A 15952-nucleotide genomic window follows, 5' to 3' on the forward strand; every position below is an offset into this window, starting at 1 on the left:
TATTTTTATTTTTTTCAAGTCTATGTAATGCTTAACCTTCGATCCATAATTTTTTAACTCATTGTATCTTCAGGTTCTGTTTGGTTAAACATAAAATATTTGAGTACGCATAACGGCCATGTTGCTAAGCTTAACAGTACAGTATGGCTCACTTTATATTTACAACGTGGTAATTCACTTGGCAATCAAATTTGGTGCATTGATAGACCCCGCAATTCCTCGTTTAAGAACAAAATTTAAATTTAAGTCGAATTATACAAAAGGAGAGACCTAATGTAGGGACAACAAAAAAATCCTCTCCAATGTGCATCAGACGATTGGAGCTATCCTTGGGGTGCATTTCAGACAGCTCCAGCCATCTGAAGCATGCTGCACTCACTGGCGCATTGGAGTCTGGAGAGGATTGGAACTCAACAGCAACATAGACCCTTCTTATACACATGGTTGAAAAATTGGCCTGTCACATGCCATGAGGCTAATGGGTCGGCTGTGTTGCCAAGCGTAGTAATACAACCAATTTTCTCAAAAATATTTTTAAAAAATATTATTATATTCATAAATTGAGCATGAGATCTTTCATCTACCACCCATCACCTTTTCAAGGTATTGAATGAGATACAATTATAAAGCTGAAGGTACTTCAGACATTTCATACTAGAATGAGTAATAATTTCATGGGAAAAAGGTTAGGTATGCTAGCGGTATACCATATGTTAGTACCTTATGTATCTATCTCTCCCTTCTTCCCTTTGATAGGTAAGGGAGTCATTTCAAAGGATATATGAGAGAGATAGAAAAATAGGGTGCCTACATACGGTATATTACTACTGCTAAAATACCTATCCTTCTCTCTTATTTCATTTACATAGTGTATTACTTTATTACTCTAGACATTGATTTTTTTTGGGTGATCAATAGAGCATAAATCTTTTTTCTCCATATATTTTTGTTGAGAAAAATATTGCTACATTGCTCTTGCACATTCCTCACATACTAAACAGTGGGACCCAAACTGACATTTCTCTCTCATATTCTAACCATATGTGTCACGTGTAAACCTAATATGAATGATACCATTAATATTCTCTCATTGGTTGTAGTGTGCAAATTCCTGGTTATATTGTTCCCTCCAATTCGTTGCCCACTCCAATTTCCTCCAATTCCTCACATAGGGGTAGAAATGACTACCCTACCCCACCTTGGCCCTCCAATTTGTTGTCCGCTCCAATTTCCTCCAATTCCTGACAGAGGAGCAGAAATCACCACCCTAGCCCCTGCCCAAGGTGGGATAAGGTGGTCATTTCAGCTCCTATGTGAGGAATTGGAGGAAATTGGAGTGGGCAGCAAATTGGAGATGATAATTATTCTTCGTTGAAAACCCTTCCCAATTTTTATAGGGAGAATGTTCTCTGTGCCGCAGCACAGGCTGCACCCAAGCACATGGGCCTGCCACTCAAGGGGCCATTGTGGTCATTGCGCCCACCCCCATCTGCCTGGGTGCAGTATGCGCTGCGGCACGGAGAACAGCGCCCCATTTTTATGATAAGAGGAAAAAAACGCTATCCGCCTTTGATCTGAGAGTGGACCGGGTTCGTGGATCGAAAGCAATCAGGCGAGTGGCACGTGCCATCGACGACTCCCCTGGAGTCTCTGAGAATCTTCTTCCATTAATAAAAGTTCTACAAATTCCCCTTCGTTTAGAGAGAACGCAGCCATGGCTTCCGTTCTGGTTAACGGTATTTCGCGCTTTTCTCCCGAGTCACCACTTGAAACAACGATACCACTGAAATCCTCTTCTCATAAGCTACAATCACTGAAAACCCTTAATCGAAAATTCATTAGTTCTTCGAGGCGCTTGAAGGTCCGGGCAGATCTCGAATCCATATCTATCCCTTCTGATCGAGCTTCGGCAACGGGTAAGACCTTATCCGATGATCCAATACAAAAATTTCTTAAAAGGGATTACAAATGGGGTTTTGTTTCGGATTTCGAATCGTTTTTGATCCCGAAAGGGCTTACGGAGGAGACGGTTCGATTGATTTCTTCAACAAAGGATGAACCAGATTGGATGCTTCTATATAGGTTGGAAGCTTACCAGAAATTCCTTAAAATGAAGGAACCCAAGTGGTCGGACAATGAATACCCTACTATTGATTTCCAGGACTTTTGTTATTACTCGGAACCAAAGAAGAAACCTACGCTGAACAGCATCGATGAGGCTGACCCAGAGCTTCTTAGGTATTTTGAGAAGTTAGGAATTCCACTGAATGAACAGAATCGATTAGCTAATGTTGCTGTTGATGCCGTCCTCGACAGCGTCTCCATCGCTACGACCCACCGGGCGACTTTAGGAGAGGCTGGTGTGATTTTCTGTTCCATATCGGAAGCAATTAGGGAGCACTCGGATTTGGTCAGGAAATTTTTAAGCAAAGTGGTTCCTCCAGAGGATAATTACTTTGCGGCTCTGAATTCTGCGGTTTTCAGTGATGGATCATTCTGTTACATCCCCAAGAATACAAAGTGCCCGATGCCCGTCTCCACTTATTTTCGGATTAATGCATTGGAGACAGGGCAGTTTGAGAGAACATTGATAGTTGCTGACGAAGGGAGCTTTGTAGAGTACTTGGAGGGTTGTACGGCTCCTTCTTACGACAAGAATCAGCTCCATGCTGCTGTGGTGGAGCTGTACTGCATGGAGGGTGCAGAGATTAAGTATCCCACCGTGCAGAATTGGTGTGCTGGGGATGAGGAGGGGTGTGGTGGGATTTATAATTTCGTCACTAAAATGGGTATCTGTGCCTGAGCTCGCTCTAAGATCTCATGGACACAGGTGGAGACAGGATCCGCCATTACATGGAAGTACCCAAGTGTTGTTTTGGAAGGTGATGGTACGGTGGGAGAGTTCTATTCTGTAGCATTGACAAATAACCATCAGCAGGCAGATACAGGAACAAAGATGATACACAAGGGGAAGAACACAAGAAGTGGGATAGTCTCAAAGAGAATTTCTGCTGGTCAATCAAGAAATTGTTATAGAGGGCTTGTTCAGGTGCAGTCAAAGGCAGAGAATGCCCGGTACTCCTCACAATGTGATTCAATGCTTATTGGTGATAATGCAGCTGCCAACACTTATCCTTAAATCAAGGTACTTTTCAGTCACTCCCTGGTTTATTCATCTTTATATGTATATTGAGTGGCTACCTATGTTTGCACTTATCACCAGTTATTATACAATTAAATCCTCCTCACCTTTCATATTCAATGCACCATTGCTGTTTTTTCTAATGGTATTTCAGTTTGGCCTAAGTGCTGAAGTCTCAGGGATGATTTTCTCCTAAATACTGTATAATTGAGGATGGAGGAAATTTTGTCCTTTGGGACACTTTTTTTTTGGGGACTTATATCTGCTTCTTCCTTAAATTGTTTGACATGACTATATGGAATGATAGCCATGCAGTAGAAAAGATGAAAACATTGAGGACTTCTTGTTATGATGTAAGGAATCCAAGATATCATTCATTTAAGAGAAATATATAAAAAGTGTGTTTTGGAAAGACCTGTACTGCAGGAATGAACTACTTACCTGGGGTGTACCTAAGGTTGCATGTGCATGTTGTGGGTTTTTCTTAGCTTATTGGATTGTAATAGTACATCTGCTTGGGAAGGTGGAGTGAGATTGTTACTTTGATTACACTTTGAAAAGGAGGTATATGTTCCTATAACATCATCATTTGGGATTGTTTTATACTTTCGTAGCACATCACAACTTGATGGAAAGTGCTTAAAGAAAGATAGAACATACCCAATACATTCGGGATGCTACATCCTTGAAAGGGCGTACCCAGTGCATGAGGCTCCCGCCACTGTGGGTTCTGTGGAGGGTCTTAATGTATGCAGCCTGACCCCTGCTTTCACAGAGAGGCTGTTTCAAGACTCAAACTCGCGACCACTTGGTCACAATGGAGCAACCAGTACCGTTGCGCCGAGGCCTGCCTCCATGCTACATCCTTGAAAAAGGAATCTATCTAGATTGATTTTTCTCCGTGTTTAACTTTCCTGTGTACATCGACTCCCTGCCAATGTTGTTGAGAAGTTGGCAATTTGAACTTGGTTTATCCCATTCCCATATGGTAAGAGGTCCGTCATATTTTGATGTGACGTTGTGAACTATCATGATCCCCTTCTTCTTGTGGAATTTTCTATATTACCAGGGGAGAGTGTACCTTAAGTTTCCACTCTTTAAGCTTCTCTCATTCAAGCTTTTGGATCTTCACAAGCTCAATGCTGACTACCTGGGCTCTGTGCACACAAATGATGTACATGAGGATGGTTATATAACCAGTTATTGGTCTCACCTTAAGTTCCACTCTTTAAGCTTCTCTTATTCAAGCTTTTGGATCTTCACAAGCTCAATGCTGACTACCTGGGTTCTGTGCACACAAATGATGTACATGATGATGGTTATATAACCAGTTATTGGTCTCATCTAAGAGATAAATTTTGGTAGACAATCAAACTGATTTAGTGACTCTAGCTTTTTCTAGACGTGGATTTCTATCTTCTTGTAATGTCCTATAATGATTGGGATCATCCAACCTGGTCGAATTTTGTTGCTGGAGTACTTAGTTCATTGGTGTAATTTAAGACAGGTTATAACATGTTGATGTGTTGTTTTCTGGTTCCTTTTTTTCAGTTATCCTGGGAATTTTGTATTGACCAAGGTAAATTGAATTGTTTCTAGAAGTATGAACTTTTGTAGTAACCTCCTATGCTTGTGCTTAGTTGTTGATTGACCCCATGGTTGAAACAGGTGAAGAACCCCACAGCTCGTGTTGAACATGAGGCTAGTACCTCCAAAATTGGTGAAGATCACCTATTCTACTTTCAGCAAAGGGGCATTGACCATGAAAGAGCCATGAGAGCCATGATTTCTGGGTTCTGTAGCGATGTCTTTGACATGCTTCCTGACGAGTTTGGTGCTGATGTGAACCAGCTGATGAGCTTGAAGCTTGAGGGATCAGTTGGTTAAGATTGACTATGGCCAGACACAGTTTCTGTACTCGATAGATTTTTCACTTTGGAGAAGAAAATAAGACACTCAGTAGGTGTTCATTAAATATGTAAAGAATGGAATGAAAATGATTCTAGATATGGTGTTTGTAAGTTGATCTCTTTAATATTGGTGTAACATTAAGCTGTTACCTGGCGTTTACCAATTATTGTAAATTATTTGCACTGGATGACATGGGAAAACTTTGCAATTCTTTTTTCTTGTATTGTTAATTAATTGTGTATATGAAGGCTTGATATTTCTTCCTGGATGGTGGTTGCCTTGAACCCTGAACTGACGTGACAAGGTGTCTTAAATCACGTGGAAACTGATGTGGCAGATGTAGTTCTGGCATCTCTCCATTTCTAAGAACTGGGGATACTCCAGTTAAGTGAAGGAGAGTGAAACAATGTAATCTTGATTCAGTTTAACAGGCTAAATAAAGAAGTTCATAAAAAGCCTCTAAACTAAACACTTTTAAAGTATCTGTAGAATAACAAAAAGCAACTGAAAAACTTCCCTGGCTCTACTCTAATAACCTTCTTTCTTGACCTGCTTGCTTTTGATGTTCGTGAACTAAGTGCTGCTATTGTGAGTGGAGATGAAGTACGCTCAAGGTTCTGCTTCTGCTTCTGCAAGTTTTCATGGGTTTTCGTTGCTCAATTCATGGGAGAGAGCTCTTCCTAGGTACCATTGTCTTGGATTTCTTATTAGTTGTCTTCAAGTACTGTTTTTTTCAGACAAATTGATGATATCAGGTTATTAAACTGGCTGAAATCCAAGGCACTTGTAATTGCGAATCAGAATGTCCCTTGTATGACTGAACAATGTACTAGTTTGCCCCCTTTTTAATTTTATATATATATTTTTTTCACCAAAAATAAATAAATAAATAAATCAGGGTCGGGTCGGGCTGGGCCGGGCCAAGCTTAGCCCGAGACCTCAACCCTAATCCGACTCGATCTTGACTCAAGGCGAGAAATTTCCAACCCTAAGCTGCCCTCAGGGCCAAATATTTCAACCCAGGCCCTATTCGGGCTCAGGCGGGTCCGGGCCAACATGGCCAAACTTGCACCCCTATTGGGAACTAGCCTCCATTTTTCCAATCTAAGAAGCCTTTTACTGTCTCAATTTCGGAAGCTTTGCATTCAACATTGTATAGTTTTTTTATCTCTAAAGGGTAGATTAGATGGAATCGTTAGCCGGTAGTCGATGATGGGATAGAGTGAGAGACAATATACAGCCGACACCACCCTTTATCTTCTTCAGGAAAATTATCACCTCCAGTTTGCTGACCGGCCCAGTTCCCCAGTTCCTCTAATAGGGGGATGGTGGACCCCACCCGGGCAGAGTGTTTGGGCATGGGTAGAGAGGTCATTTCAGCCCCCCTTTGTAAGAGGAACTGGGGAACTGGGCCGGGCAGCCAACTGGAGGTGATAAAGATCCTCTTCTTCAACTCTCTAATTTTTTGTTGGATAAGTAAATCATATTAAAAGAAGAAAATATATAAATATATATATATATATATATATATATACTAAAAAAGGGAAAGCCACCTACAACCTCTTCAACTCTCTAATTCCCTCTTTTATGAAATGGAATTCAGTTTAGGAGTTGAAATAATTATAGAAAAACTACCCAACACTAACTCTTTCATTTTTTATTGAAACCTTTTTTGTGGATGAAACGAATATCCTGGAGTAGGTATTTGAAATTTGGGTTTGAAGACTTCACATCGACTTTCTTCATCCAACCATCAATTTCATAGCAAGAACAGATTGAAGGAATATGATAATAGGTTCTTCTAAATTTCCCCTCTTTCAATATTGGGAAAAAATGTTTTAGTTTCAATTGTGTTTTCCTTAAACCCTAACCGACTTGGGGAAAAAAATTTTCAATTTCAAACCCTAAATTATTTTGGAAAATGAGGATAATTTGGTCATTGTATTCTTTAATTTTGATGAGTTTTTATCAGAATGACATTTTGATCATTAGATTCACTGAAACTAATGTAACATCCTAAATTAACGGACTGGACCAAAGTGCTACACTGTTTTGAAAGTAGGGAGGAGTATATAATTTGAAAAGTTGTGGGGAGTAATTAGACAAATGAGCATTTTCAAAGGGGTATTTATAAAAAACCCAAAAAAAAGGATTTTTTACAATTACCACCCCAAAAACTTTGATATCTACTATTACCCCCTTAAAAACTTTCAAACAACTGCTACCCTCGCCTATTGCATACTAATAACTAACTGCCCCCACCGTTACATACCCGTAACAGAGGGGGTTAGTCGTGAGAGTGTGTCATTGTCATGAATTTTTTAAGACCAAAATACCCTTATGTCAAAACGAAATAAAACAAATCTTCAAATGGGACCCTTCCTCTTCACTTCCTCTTCACTTCACCTGTTGTAGCAAACCGGATTGGTTTTTTTTTTTTTTCAATTCTATTAAACCTTTCAAAGGATAGGTTGCAGCGAAAGAAGAAGAAGAGCGATGGGCAATGAAAGGAGCGGGTTGCAGGGAAAGAAGAAGAAGTGAGGAGGGAGTGAGTGAGGGTCAGGGGCGGTGGGTTGGGAGGATTTGAGTTGTAGGGAAAGGAGGAGGAGAAATAAAAAAATGGGTTTGTATTTCGAATAAAAAACAAAACCATGGAGAGAGAAGTTAGAGATAGGAAGAATAGTGAGGGTTCTTCGTCTTCTTCGCAGAGGGGTTGGGGCAGTTTTAGATTTTTAGTGTAGCTTTGCTCCACTCTTACTATTGCTGCTCGTCACTCAGCTGCTTTGCCATGTTTCGACTTCCGACTTCAGATACACACATGAATCGCCCAACTAGTGGTCGTCTCTGTCGTGAGTCACAAAATAGAGCTGATTCGTATTCATGTATGCAAAAGAAAAGTTCTTCATATCCCATTAGACGCAGAATCGTTTCTTATTGTTTCTTTTTCAAGATCAAAGAACTCCCACTCGACAGAGATTGATTCGGTTATTATGGGCCAAGAACAAGGGTGGTCACAAATTGAGGGCCAAGGTATTGGGTTTCCATCGATTTCGGCGGTGCTGCCTACTCTTGGAGGTGGGGCGAGGTTCCAGGGGGGATTGGGAGGAAGAAAAGGGGGTGAGCAGGATTGCAAGAGAGGATTTGAGGAACCATGACAGCTACTTCAAAATTGGTCTTGGTAAGGGATTTGAGGATTTCAGGTTCTGGTTTGTAGAGGAGAAAGAAGAAGGCGGGTGGTGTTTCTTCTTCTTCTTCTTCTTCCCTTGCACATGAACTCTCATTCGTCTCCCATCATACCGCATCTGGTTTCCACTGGCATCAATCGCATAGAAGAAACTATCTTCTCCAAACGCTGCAGAGATTAGAGGTCGATTTCTATTTTATTCCTCTGTTAACCTCTAATTTTAATTCAGGGTTTTGAGCTTTCCTGAATCTGAATCCACCTTAACGTTTGAATTTTTTTTTTCAAACCCTAACTTCCTGAATCTGAATCCATGGAAATGGATTTTGGTGGTTCTGTGTTTTTTTTGGCATGTTTATCTCATATGGCTTGATTTGAATCAATAAGAGTGGTTAATTTATCATTGGAGAGGTCATTTTTCAAACCCTAACTTCCTTCGCCGGAGAAGGAAGCCGACGATGTTCTTGTTCCTCCGATTTGCTGTAAGTGATGAAGTGAAGAGAGGAAGTGAAGAGGAAGGGTTTGGACAAGGGTATTTTGGTCATATATAATTCGTGACAACAGCATAATATCACTACTAATCCCTTCCGTTACGGGTCTGTAACGGTGGGGGTCATTTTGTCATTAGTATGCAATAGGGGAGGGTAACAGTTGTTTGAAAATTTTTGGAATGGTAATGGTAGATATAAAATATTTGGGGGTGGTAATTGTAAAAAGCCCAAAAAAAAAAAAGAAAAGAAAAGATAGAGTCCGTACAATTTGGCTAGAATTGCTTCTTCCTTTATAAATTAGAGAAGATCGATAACCAGAGAACAGCAATCACACTCCTAATACCCACAATCGAGGAAAACAGGCAGTTGAAACATGGAGAAAAAGAACACAATGACCCATCGATTGCTCTCTCGTCTGCACTCGTCCAACTTTCCCGACGAGTGCCTGGGGTACATATTCAACTTCCTGGGCTTCCTCGACCGTGAAAGCTGCTCTCTTGTCTGTCGCCGTTGGCTCCGCGTCGAGGGTCAGAGCCGACATCGCATCTCCCTCGAGGCCAAATCCGATCTCCTCCCCGACATCCCCTCTCTCTTCACTCGATTCGATGCCTTCACCACACTTGCCCTAAAATCCGGCACCCCATGCCGATCCGTCCTCATCGGCGACGATGCTCTTGTTCTCATCTCTATCCACTGCCGTAACCTCACTCGCCTCAACCTCCATGCTTGCACGGAGTTGACTGATGCAGGCATGGCCTCTTTCGCCGTCAACTGCAAGGGTTTAAAAGAGCTCTATTGCGATTTCTGCAACTTTGGTGCTAAAGGCATGAACGCTGTCTTCGATCACTGTTCCTCCCTCGAAGAGCTCTCCGTCGAGTGTCTTGGCGGCCTTACTGACAGTTGTGCTACCATGCCTATCGGACCAGGTGTCGCTGCTTACTCTCTTAAGACCATCTGCATAAAGGAGCAGCTTTATAACGGCCAGTGCTTCGGACCGCTGATTGTCGGCTCCAAAAATCTCAGGACCTTGAAGATCTCCCGCTGCTCTGGGGATTGGGATAAGCTCTTCGAAGCCATAGTAGAACGAGTCACCGGTCTGGTTGAGATCCATCTGGAGACAATCCCAATAAGCGATGCCGCCCTTGTCTCTATCTCTAATTGCTTGGATTTGGAGATCTTGCACCTTGTCGAGACTACCAATTGCACGAATGCGGGGCTTGTGTCCATCGCTGATCACTGCAAGCTCCTAAGGGAACTCCACCTTCATAGCTGGAAGGCCGGTTATGGTATAGGTGATGAGGGCCTTACTGCCATTGCCAAACGGTGCCATGACCTTGAGGAATTGATTATCTTTGGTGCCAATCCTACTTCTTTGAGCTTGGGTCTGCTCGCTGCCAATTGCCAGAATTTGGAGCGCTTAGCACTATGTTGGTGTGACACGTTAGGTGACACCGAGATTTCGTGCATTGCTGCTAAATGCATCGCATTGAAGAATCTCTGTATCATGGGCTGCCGTATCACCGATGATGGGCTGGAAGCGCTTTCTGGTGGCTGCCCTAATCCGGTCAAGGTGACGATGCGGTATTGCAAGAGTCTAACTCGTGATGGCACCGATCGGTTGAAGGCAGCTCGGGGTTCATTGGCTGTCAATTTGTTCAATCGCGAGAGCGATCCGTGTCCGTTTTGGGCCAATGTCAAGCTTTATTTCAAAACTCAAGTCACTTTTTCCCTGATATACCTGATAGTACTTACAATCGGTCGGTTTGGTCTGGGTTTCACTGGTTTCTGCATGAGAATGGGTGAATCCGAAACCAAAGCAATAAGGTTGTGTTTGGTTGAAGGTGTCAGACAAGTCGAATTCTTAAATTGGATTAGTTTCTTTAGAATCATAAAATATGTTCTTTTTATGATTTTCGAGTTAGTATCGATTTTATCATATAGATAAGATCAGTGAAACGGAGATGAAGATGTTGAGATGGATCAGTAACAAAACTAAGAAAGATAAAGTAAAGAGTGATCACATATTAGAGGCTAGAGCTGATTTGGGAGTAGGTCCGATACATGATAAGTTACGCGAACCTCGTTTGAGGTGGCATGACTATGTTGATCATCAAGAGGTGCTTACATCTTGCTAAAATAGAATGATGCAGGACAATTTCAGACCCTGCTATTGATTGGGCTAACTAGACGTGAAACCAAAACTGCAGAAATATGAAGAACAAAAAGAAAAAGACGAGGGACTGTTAACCATAAACGACGGCAGGACTTGACTTTCAAACTACTATTAAGGTATAGGGGTCTAGGGTTTTTTGTTCAAATTTCAATGTTTGAATAATGTCGTAGTAGTGTTTCCTTTCAATCCTTTGTAGGTTTGTAAAAAAGGAGGAAGTTGAGGATGGCGGGATGTGAGAACTTTGAGTTCTTTGCTCATAGAAAAGAAGAAATCCATGAACGACAGGGTAAAAGAAAAAGTAAGAACGAACAAACCAAAGTCGACTAGACTAGATTTTCCTTTCAAAAATTTCCCAAGTCGACCATGTTTATGTTTTTGGCAAAGGTATTCTTCTAATTGCCTCAATGGATATCATATTCTATTTAGTTTACTTCTTGTGTTATATCCTTATATGCCCTTGGCTTTCATTCTTCTCTACATCAAGTATCTCACTTTCTACATCTCTCTCATTCTCTACCATATTATTCGAAATATCTCTCTCTTATTTTATGCCTTAGTGTTGTTGGTGTGGTATTCTTGGTACATGATTAGGTAGTAACATCACACATAGTATTCTAAGACTATAATATCATGTGATTGATTCATTTGAGACTTCTTGAACTTGAATCAAACAATTATGCATGTTAATCATTGTTGTAAATGATCAAGTTCATATGATTAATTAGAAGTAGATAACTTTACATTTATCCCTTTGTATTACTCAATTAATATATGGTAAAAACTTTGTCCGGGAGTGTGGCCTACGCCAGCACTCCCATGAGTCTATCTCTCTCTCCTCGCCCATATGAAAAGACACCTCAGTCCCCTTGTTTTGAGGAGTAGAGAGATAGACAAATGGGAGTGCTGCCGTAGGCCACACTCCTGGACAGAAAACTACTTCCCTTAATATATTTAGCCTTACTTGGTTTCTTACAAAATCCAATTTGGGATGGTAGATACAAGAAAAGATGAAGGGGTTCCATGTGTAAGAATTGGTGTATTAACTACATTGCTAAATATGACATGATATTCAAAAATCTGATTTATATTGAAAGAGTTGTATCGGTCAAACTTAATTCGGTGTGTGCGAATGCTGTCAAAATCGCTCTGAATGAAAATAATTTTTTTGGACATCAAAATAAATGAATATTTTATTGCACTTTTGATTTTTAATAATATTTTACCATAATAAGATTTATGAAATTTTTAGATTTGAGAAAAACCCCAGCATTAGAAAGTTGAAAATTGCACCTATCGTCGAAAATCTAGTTTTTGTTATTGAAATGGGGGATTGACTTTTTTTCCTTTGGGAATTTTATTTTTTGACTATTTTTATTAGATTTAAATAAGGGGTATATGCTTATTTATGAATTATATCTTAAGTAAATGACATACAAAAACATTTACTTAAATGATATTAGACATAAATAAGTGTTTGTCTTGGTTCTGGACATAGATAAGTGTTTATATACCAAGAATTTTCGGCAAGATCTCAAGACTTGACACTCATATAAAGGACCTAGATGGACATTTTCCTATATCAAACCGAGAACTCGGAGAGATCTTGTACTTTTATGACTCGACCCCCATCTCGTCTCGAATTTTCAAAATATCGAGAAACTCAACAAGATCTCGCGAGTTCTCGAACTATGGTGTTGCTCACTGTGAAAGATTTTTTGTGGAAGATGTTTTGTAAGGACATTTCCAAGAGATTCTCAAACGAGCAAGTACTCTGTAAGTGTCACATTCCCTTTCACGTTTCGTAGTCGTTCTATTGAGATATAGTAGTATCTCAGAGAGGGGTTTATTTTTCTAGTTCGTAAACTTCACTTCTGAAGCTTTACCTACTTTCATCATTTTTTATTCTAGTGTTTTTCTTTACCGTTGCTTGGAATTTAATTGGATTTTCCTGATTGTTAATGCCTCTGTTTTCCCTTCGAATTACTTAAAATCTCATGTTGGATTACCTCTGGCAACTCGGCTTGTGTTTCTGAGTCACAAGCGAGGGAAGAAGAACCCGTGTGAAGTGTAGGTCAGGGGGGAACACTAGGGAATTGCTACCATGCACCCTGGCACTATGATCTGACTGGTCCAGGCAAAAATGTGAGCAGCTTTCACAGTGCCGCGGAAACTCAAAAATAAGCCTTCGTGAACTGCTACCATATTTGATTGAACTTCATACTCACTGAATTAAACACCTCTCCATTCTGAAGAAAGCAAAGATTGTGTTTTTTTTGTAAGGGTAAGAGAAGACAGAGAGGAGAATGGATAGAGATTGGGGTTTGGGAGTGGAGGTGCAGCCTTTGCTTAGAACAAATCAAATGACGGGAAAGGAGGGAGGAAAGTGTATTTTGAGATTGTATTTTGCCTTGAACGAAGTGACGTACGTCATACATGGCCGTTTGGGATTATGGAATCTAAAGAACGAACAAGATTTGTTGATGCGATATGGCCGTATGGGATTATAGAATCAACACATAAGATTTATGTGTTAAGATCCAATGGTCCAAAAAATACCCCTCAAAAGATTCTTATATGGGGTGGACAGACCAGAAAACCCCAACCCTAAAAATAATATATCTACAAAGTTTGAATATTGTCAAATATTGTAGCACATTAAATAGAAAAAAACAAAAGGGAATAAAATAAGATGATAATATTCTTTGTGGGAGGAGTGCAATCTCAACCAACAGTCCCCACAAAGAATACTCCCTCAAAATATTAAGGAAGACAATTCAAAAAAGCAAATATTATTGGAACATTCCCACAATAAAGTAAATGCATCATAAATAACTGAAGGTGAAAAGATCTGTCTGCGAATTCTTTCTACATTCTATCATAAAAAATGAGGGTTTCACACATGTTTTTTGTTTTATTTTTATTTTATCTATTTTGAAAATGTAAGTTTACATAAATTGATATCTTTTTTCAGACCTTTAAATGGTGGTAGCATTTAAATTCCTTCCCACACTAGCAACATGGGAAACCCTCAACCATAATTGATACAAAGAATAATTCTTAGAGAATAAAATAATTGATCAGTCAAGAATTAAGGGAAGCAGTTTTCTGTCCAGGAGTATGGCTTACGCAAGCACTCCCATTTGTCTATCTTTCTCCTCCTTAAAACAAGGGGGCAGAGCTATCTTTTCATATGGGGAACAGAGATACTGATGTAGGCCATACTCCCGGACAGAGTTCTTTTTTCCATAAAAAGTATTTTATAATGGTCCCATAGTGCATTTTTTATAGACATTTTCTAGTAGGATATAATTGCATGCACATGCATGTTTGTATAATAAATATGAATTTTAAGCATCAATAAGCCTTGCCTACTTTGTTGTAAAATCACTTGCAAAAGCCAATTTTCTCTGAACAATTTTATTTTTATTTTTTAGGTCTATGTAAAACTTAACCTTCGATCCATAATTTTTTTAACTCATTCTATCTTAAGGCTCTGTTTGATTCAACATAAAATATTTGAGTACGCAATAGGAGAATGGCCACAAGGAGAGAATTATTGTAGGAACAACAAGAAAATCCTCTCCAACGTGCATCAGATGACTGGAGTTGTCCTTGGGGTGCATGTAAGACAGCTCCAGCTGTCCGATGCATGCTGCACTCACTGGCGCACTGGAGAGGATTCGAACTCAACAGCAACATAAACCCTTCTTATACACATGGTTGAAAAATTGACGTGTCACATGCCATGAGGCTAATTGGGTGGGCTGTGTTGCCAAGCCTAGTAATAAACCAATTTTCTTAAAAATATATTTTTTAAATATTATTATATTCATAAATTGAGCATGAGATCTTTCATTTTTTTTTCATCAAAAACGATACTTCAGATAATTATTTCACTGGAAAAAGGTTGGGTATGCTAGCGGTATACCATATGCTAACACCCTATGTATGTATCTCTCTCTTCCTCCCTTTGATGGGTAAAGGATTCATTTCAAAGGGTAGAAGGAAGAGAGAGATAGAAACATAGGGTGCTAACATATGGTATATCGTATACTTTTAATGTACCTATCCTTTCTCCTTATTTCATTTACATAGTGCATTACAACATTATTTCAGACATAGACTACTACATTACTTTTGCACCTTCGTCACATACTAAATAGTGGGACCCAAACTGACATTTCTCTCTCATATTCTAACCATGTGTGCCACATGTAAACCTAATATGAATGATACTAATATTTCCGGATCATTATCTTTTCAGGTTCCCTGCTCGGTACAGTTGTACGATTCCTCTTATAGGGGACGAAAATGATGACCTAACCCCTGCCCAAATGCACTGCCCGAGTAAGGTTAAGTTGTCATTTTTGCCTCCTAATGAGAGGAACCGGTCAATCGTAATGGGCAGCGAACCTGAGAGGAAAAAAATTCCAATATTCCGTCGTTGGTTGTAGTGTGCAGATTCCTTGTTACATTGTTGTCGTTCAAAACCCTTCCCAATTTTTATAATAGGGAAAAGAATGCTAACCGCCTTTGATATGAGAGTAGACCGGGTTCGTAGATCGAAAGCAAACAAGTGAGTGGCACGTGCCATCGACGACTCCCCTAGAGTCTATGAGAATCTTCTCCCATTAATAAAAGTTCTGCAAATTCCCCTTCGTTTTTAGAGAGAACGCATCCATGACTGCTGTTCTGGTTATTAAATTGGCTGAAATCCAAGGCACTTGTAGCTGCGAATCAGAACGTCCCTTGTATGACTCAACAATGTACTAGTTTGCCCCCTTTTTAATTTTATAAATTTTCTCTTCTTTCACACAAAAAAAAAAAAAAAAAAAATCCAGGGTCGGGTTGGGCTGGGCCGGGCCAAGCTTAGCTCGAGGCCTCAACCCTAACCCGACCCGACCCTGATTCAAGACCAGAAATTTTCAACCCTGACCTGCCCTCAGGGCCAAATATTTCAGCCCAGGCCCTATTCGGACTCAGGGCGGGTTCGAGCCAACAGGGCCAAACTTACACCCCTATTGGGAACTAGCCTCCATTTTTCCAATCTAAGA

At 40.1% G+C, this 15952-nt stretch overlaps 2 protein-coding genes across 2 annotated transcripts; both read left to right on the top strand.

Annotated features, from left to right (window-relative positions):
• The first annotated feature begins 1683 nt into the window (after window positions 1-1683).
• On the top strand, window positions 1684-5307 carry LOC122639360 (UPF0051 protein ABCI8, chloroplastic-like). Its single transcript, XM_043832194.1, has 2 exons — window positions 1684-3145; window positions 4811-5307. The coding sequence occupies exon 1, from the start codon at window positions 1715-1717 to the stop codon at window positions 2801-2803; it is 1089 nt and encodes a 362-aa protein (XP_043688129.1). The 5' UTR covers window positions 1684-1714; the 3' UTR covers window positions 2804-3145; window positions 4811-5307.
• A 3791-nt stretch (window positions 5308-9098) lies between these two features.
• Window positions 9099-10860, top strand: LOC122640290 (F-box protein At1g47056-like). Its single transcript, XM_043833442.1, has 2 exons — window positions 9099-10401; window positions 10667-10860. The coding sequence occupies exons 1-2, from the start codon at window positions 9099-9101 to the stop codon at window positions 10858-10860; spliced, it is 1497 nt and encodes a 498-aa protein (XP_043689377.1).
• The last annotated feature ends 5092 nt before the right edge of the window (window positions 10861-15952 follow it).

Source organism: Telopea speciosissima, chromosome 9 (genome assembly GCF_018873765.1).
Source record: "Telopea speciosissima isolate NSW1024214 ecotype Mountain lineage chromosome 9, Tspe_v1, whole genome shotgun sequence".
Lineage (NCBI taxonomy): Eukaryota > Viridiplantae > Streptophyta > Magnoliopsida > Proteales > Proteaceae > Telopea > Telopea speciosissima.

Coding starts and splice junctions, on each gene's coding strand:
- LOC122640290 (XM_043833442.1), top strand. CDS start 9,099: ATGGAGAAAAAGAACACAATGACCCATCGATTGCTCTCTCGTCTGCAC. Junction 10,402..10,666: donor CAATCGCGAGAGCGATCCGT/GTCCGTTTTGGG, acceptor TTTATCATATAG/ATAAGATCAGTGAAACGGAG.
- LOC122639360 (XM_043832194.1), top strand. CDS start 1,715: ATGGCTTCCGTTCTGGTTAACGGTATTTCGCGCTTTTCTCCCGAGTCA.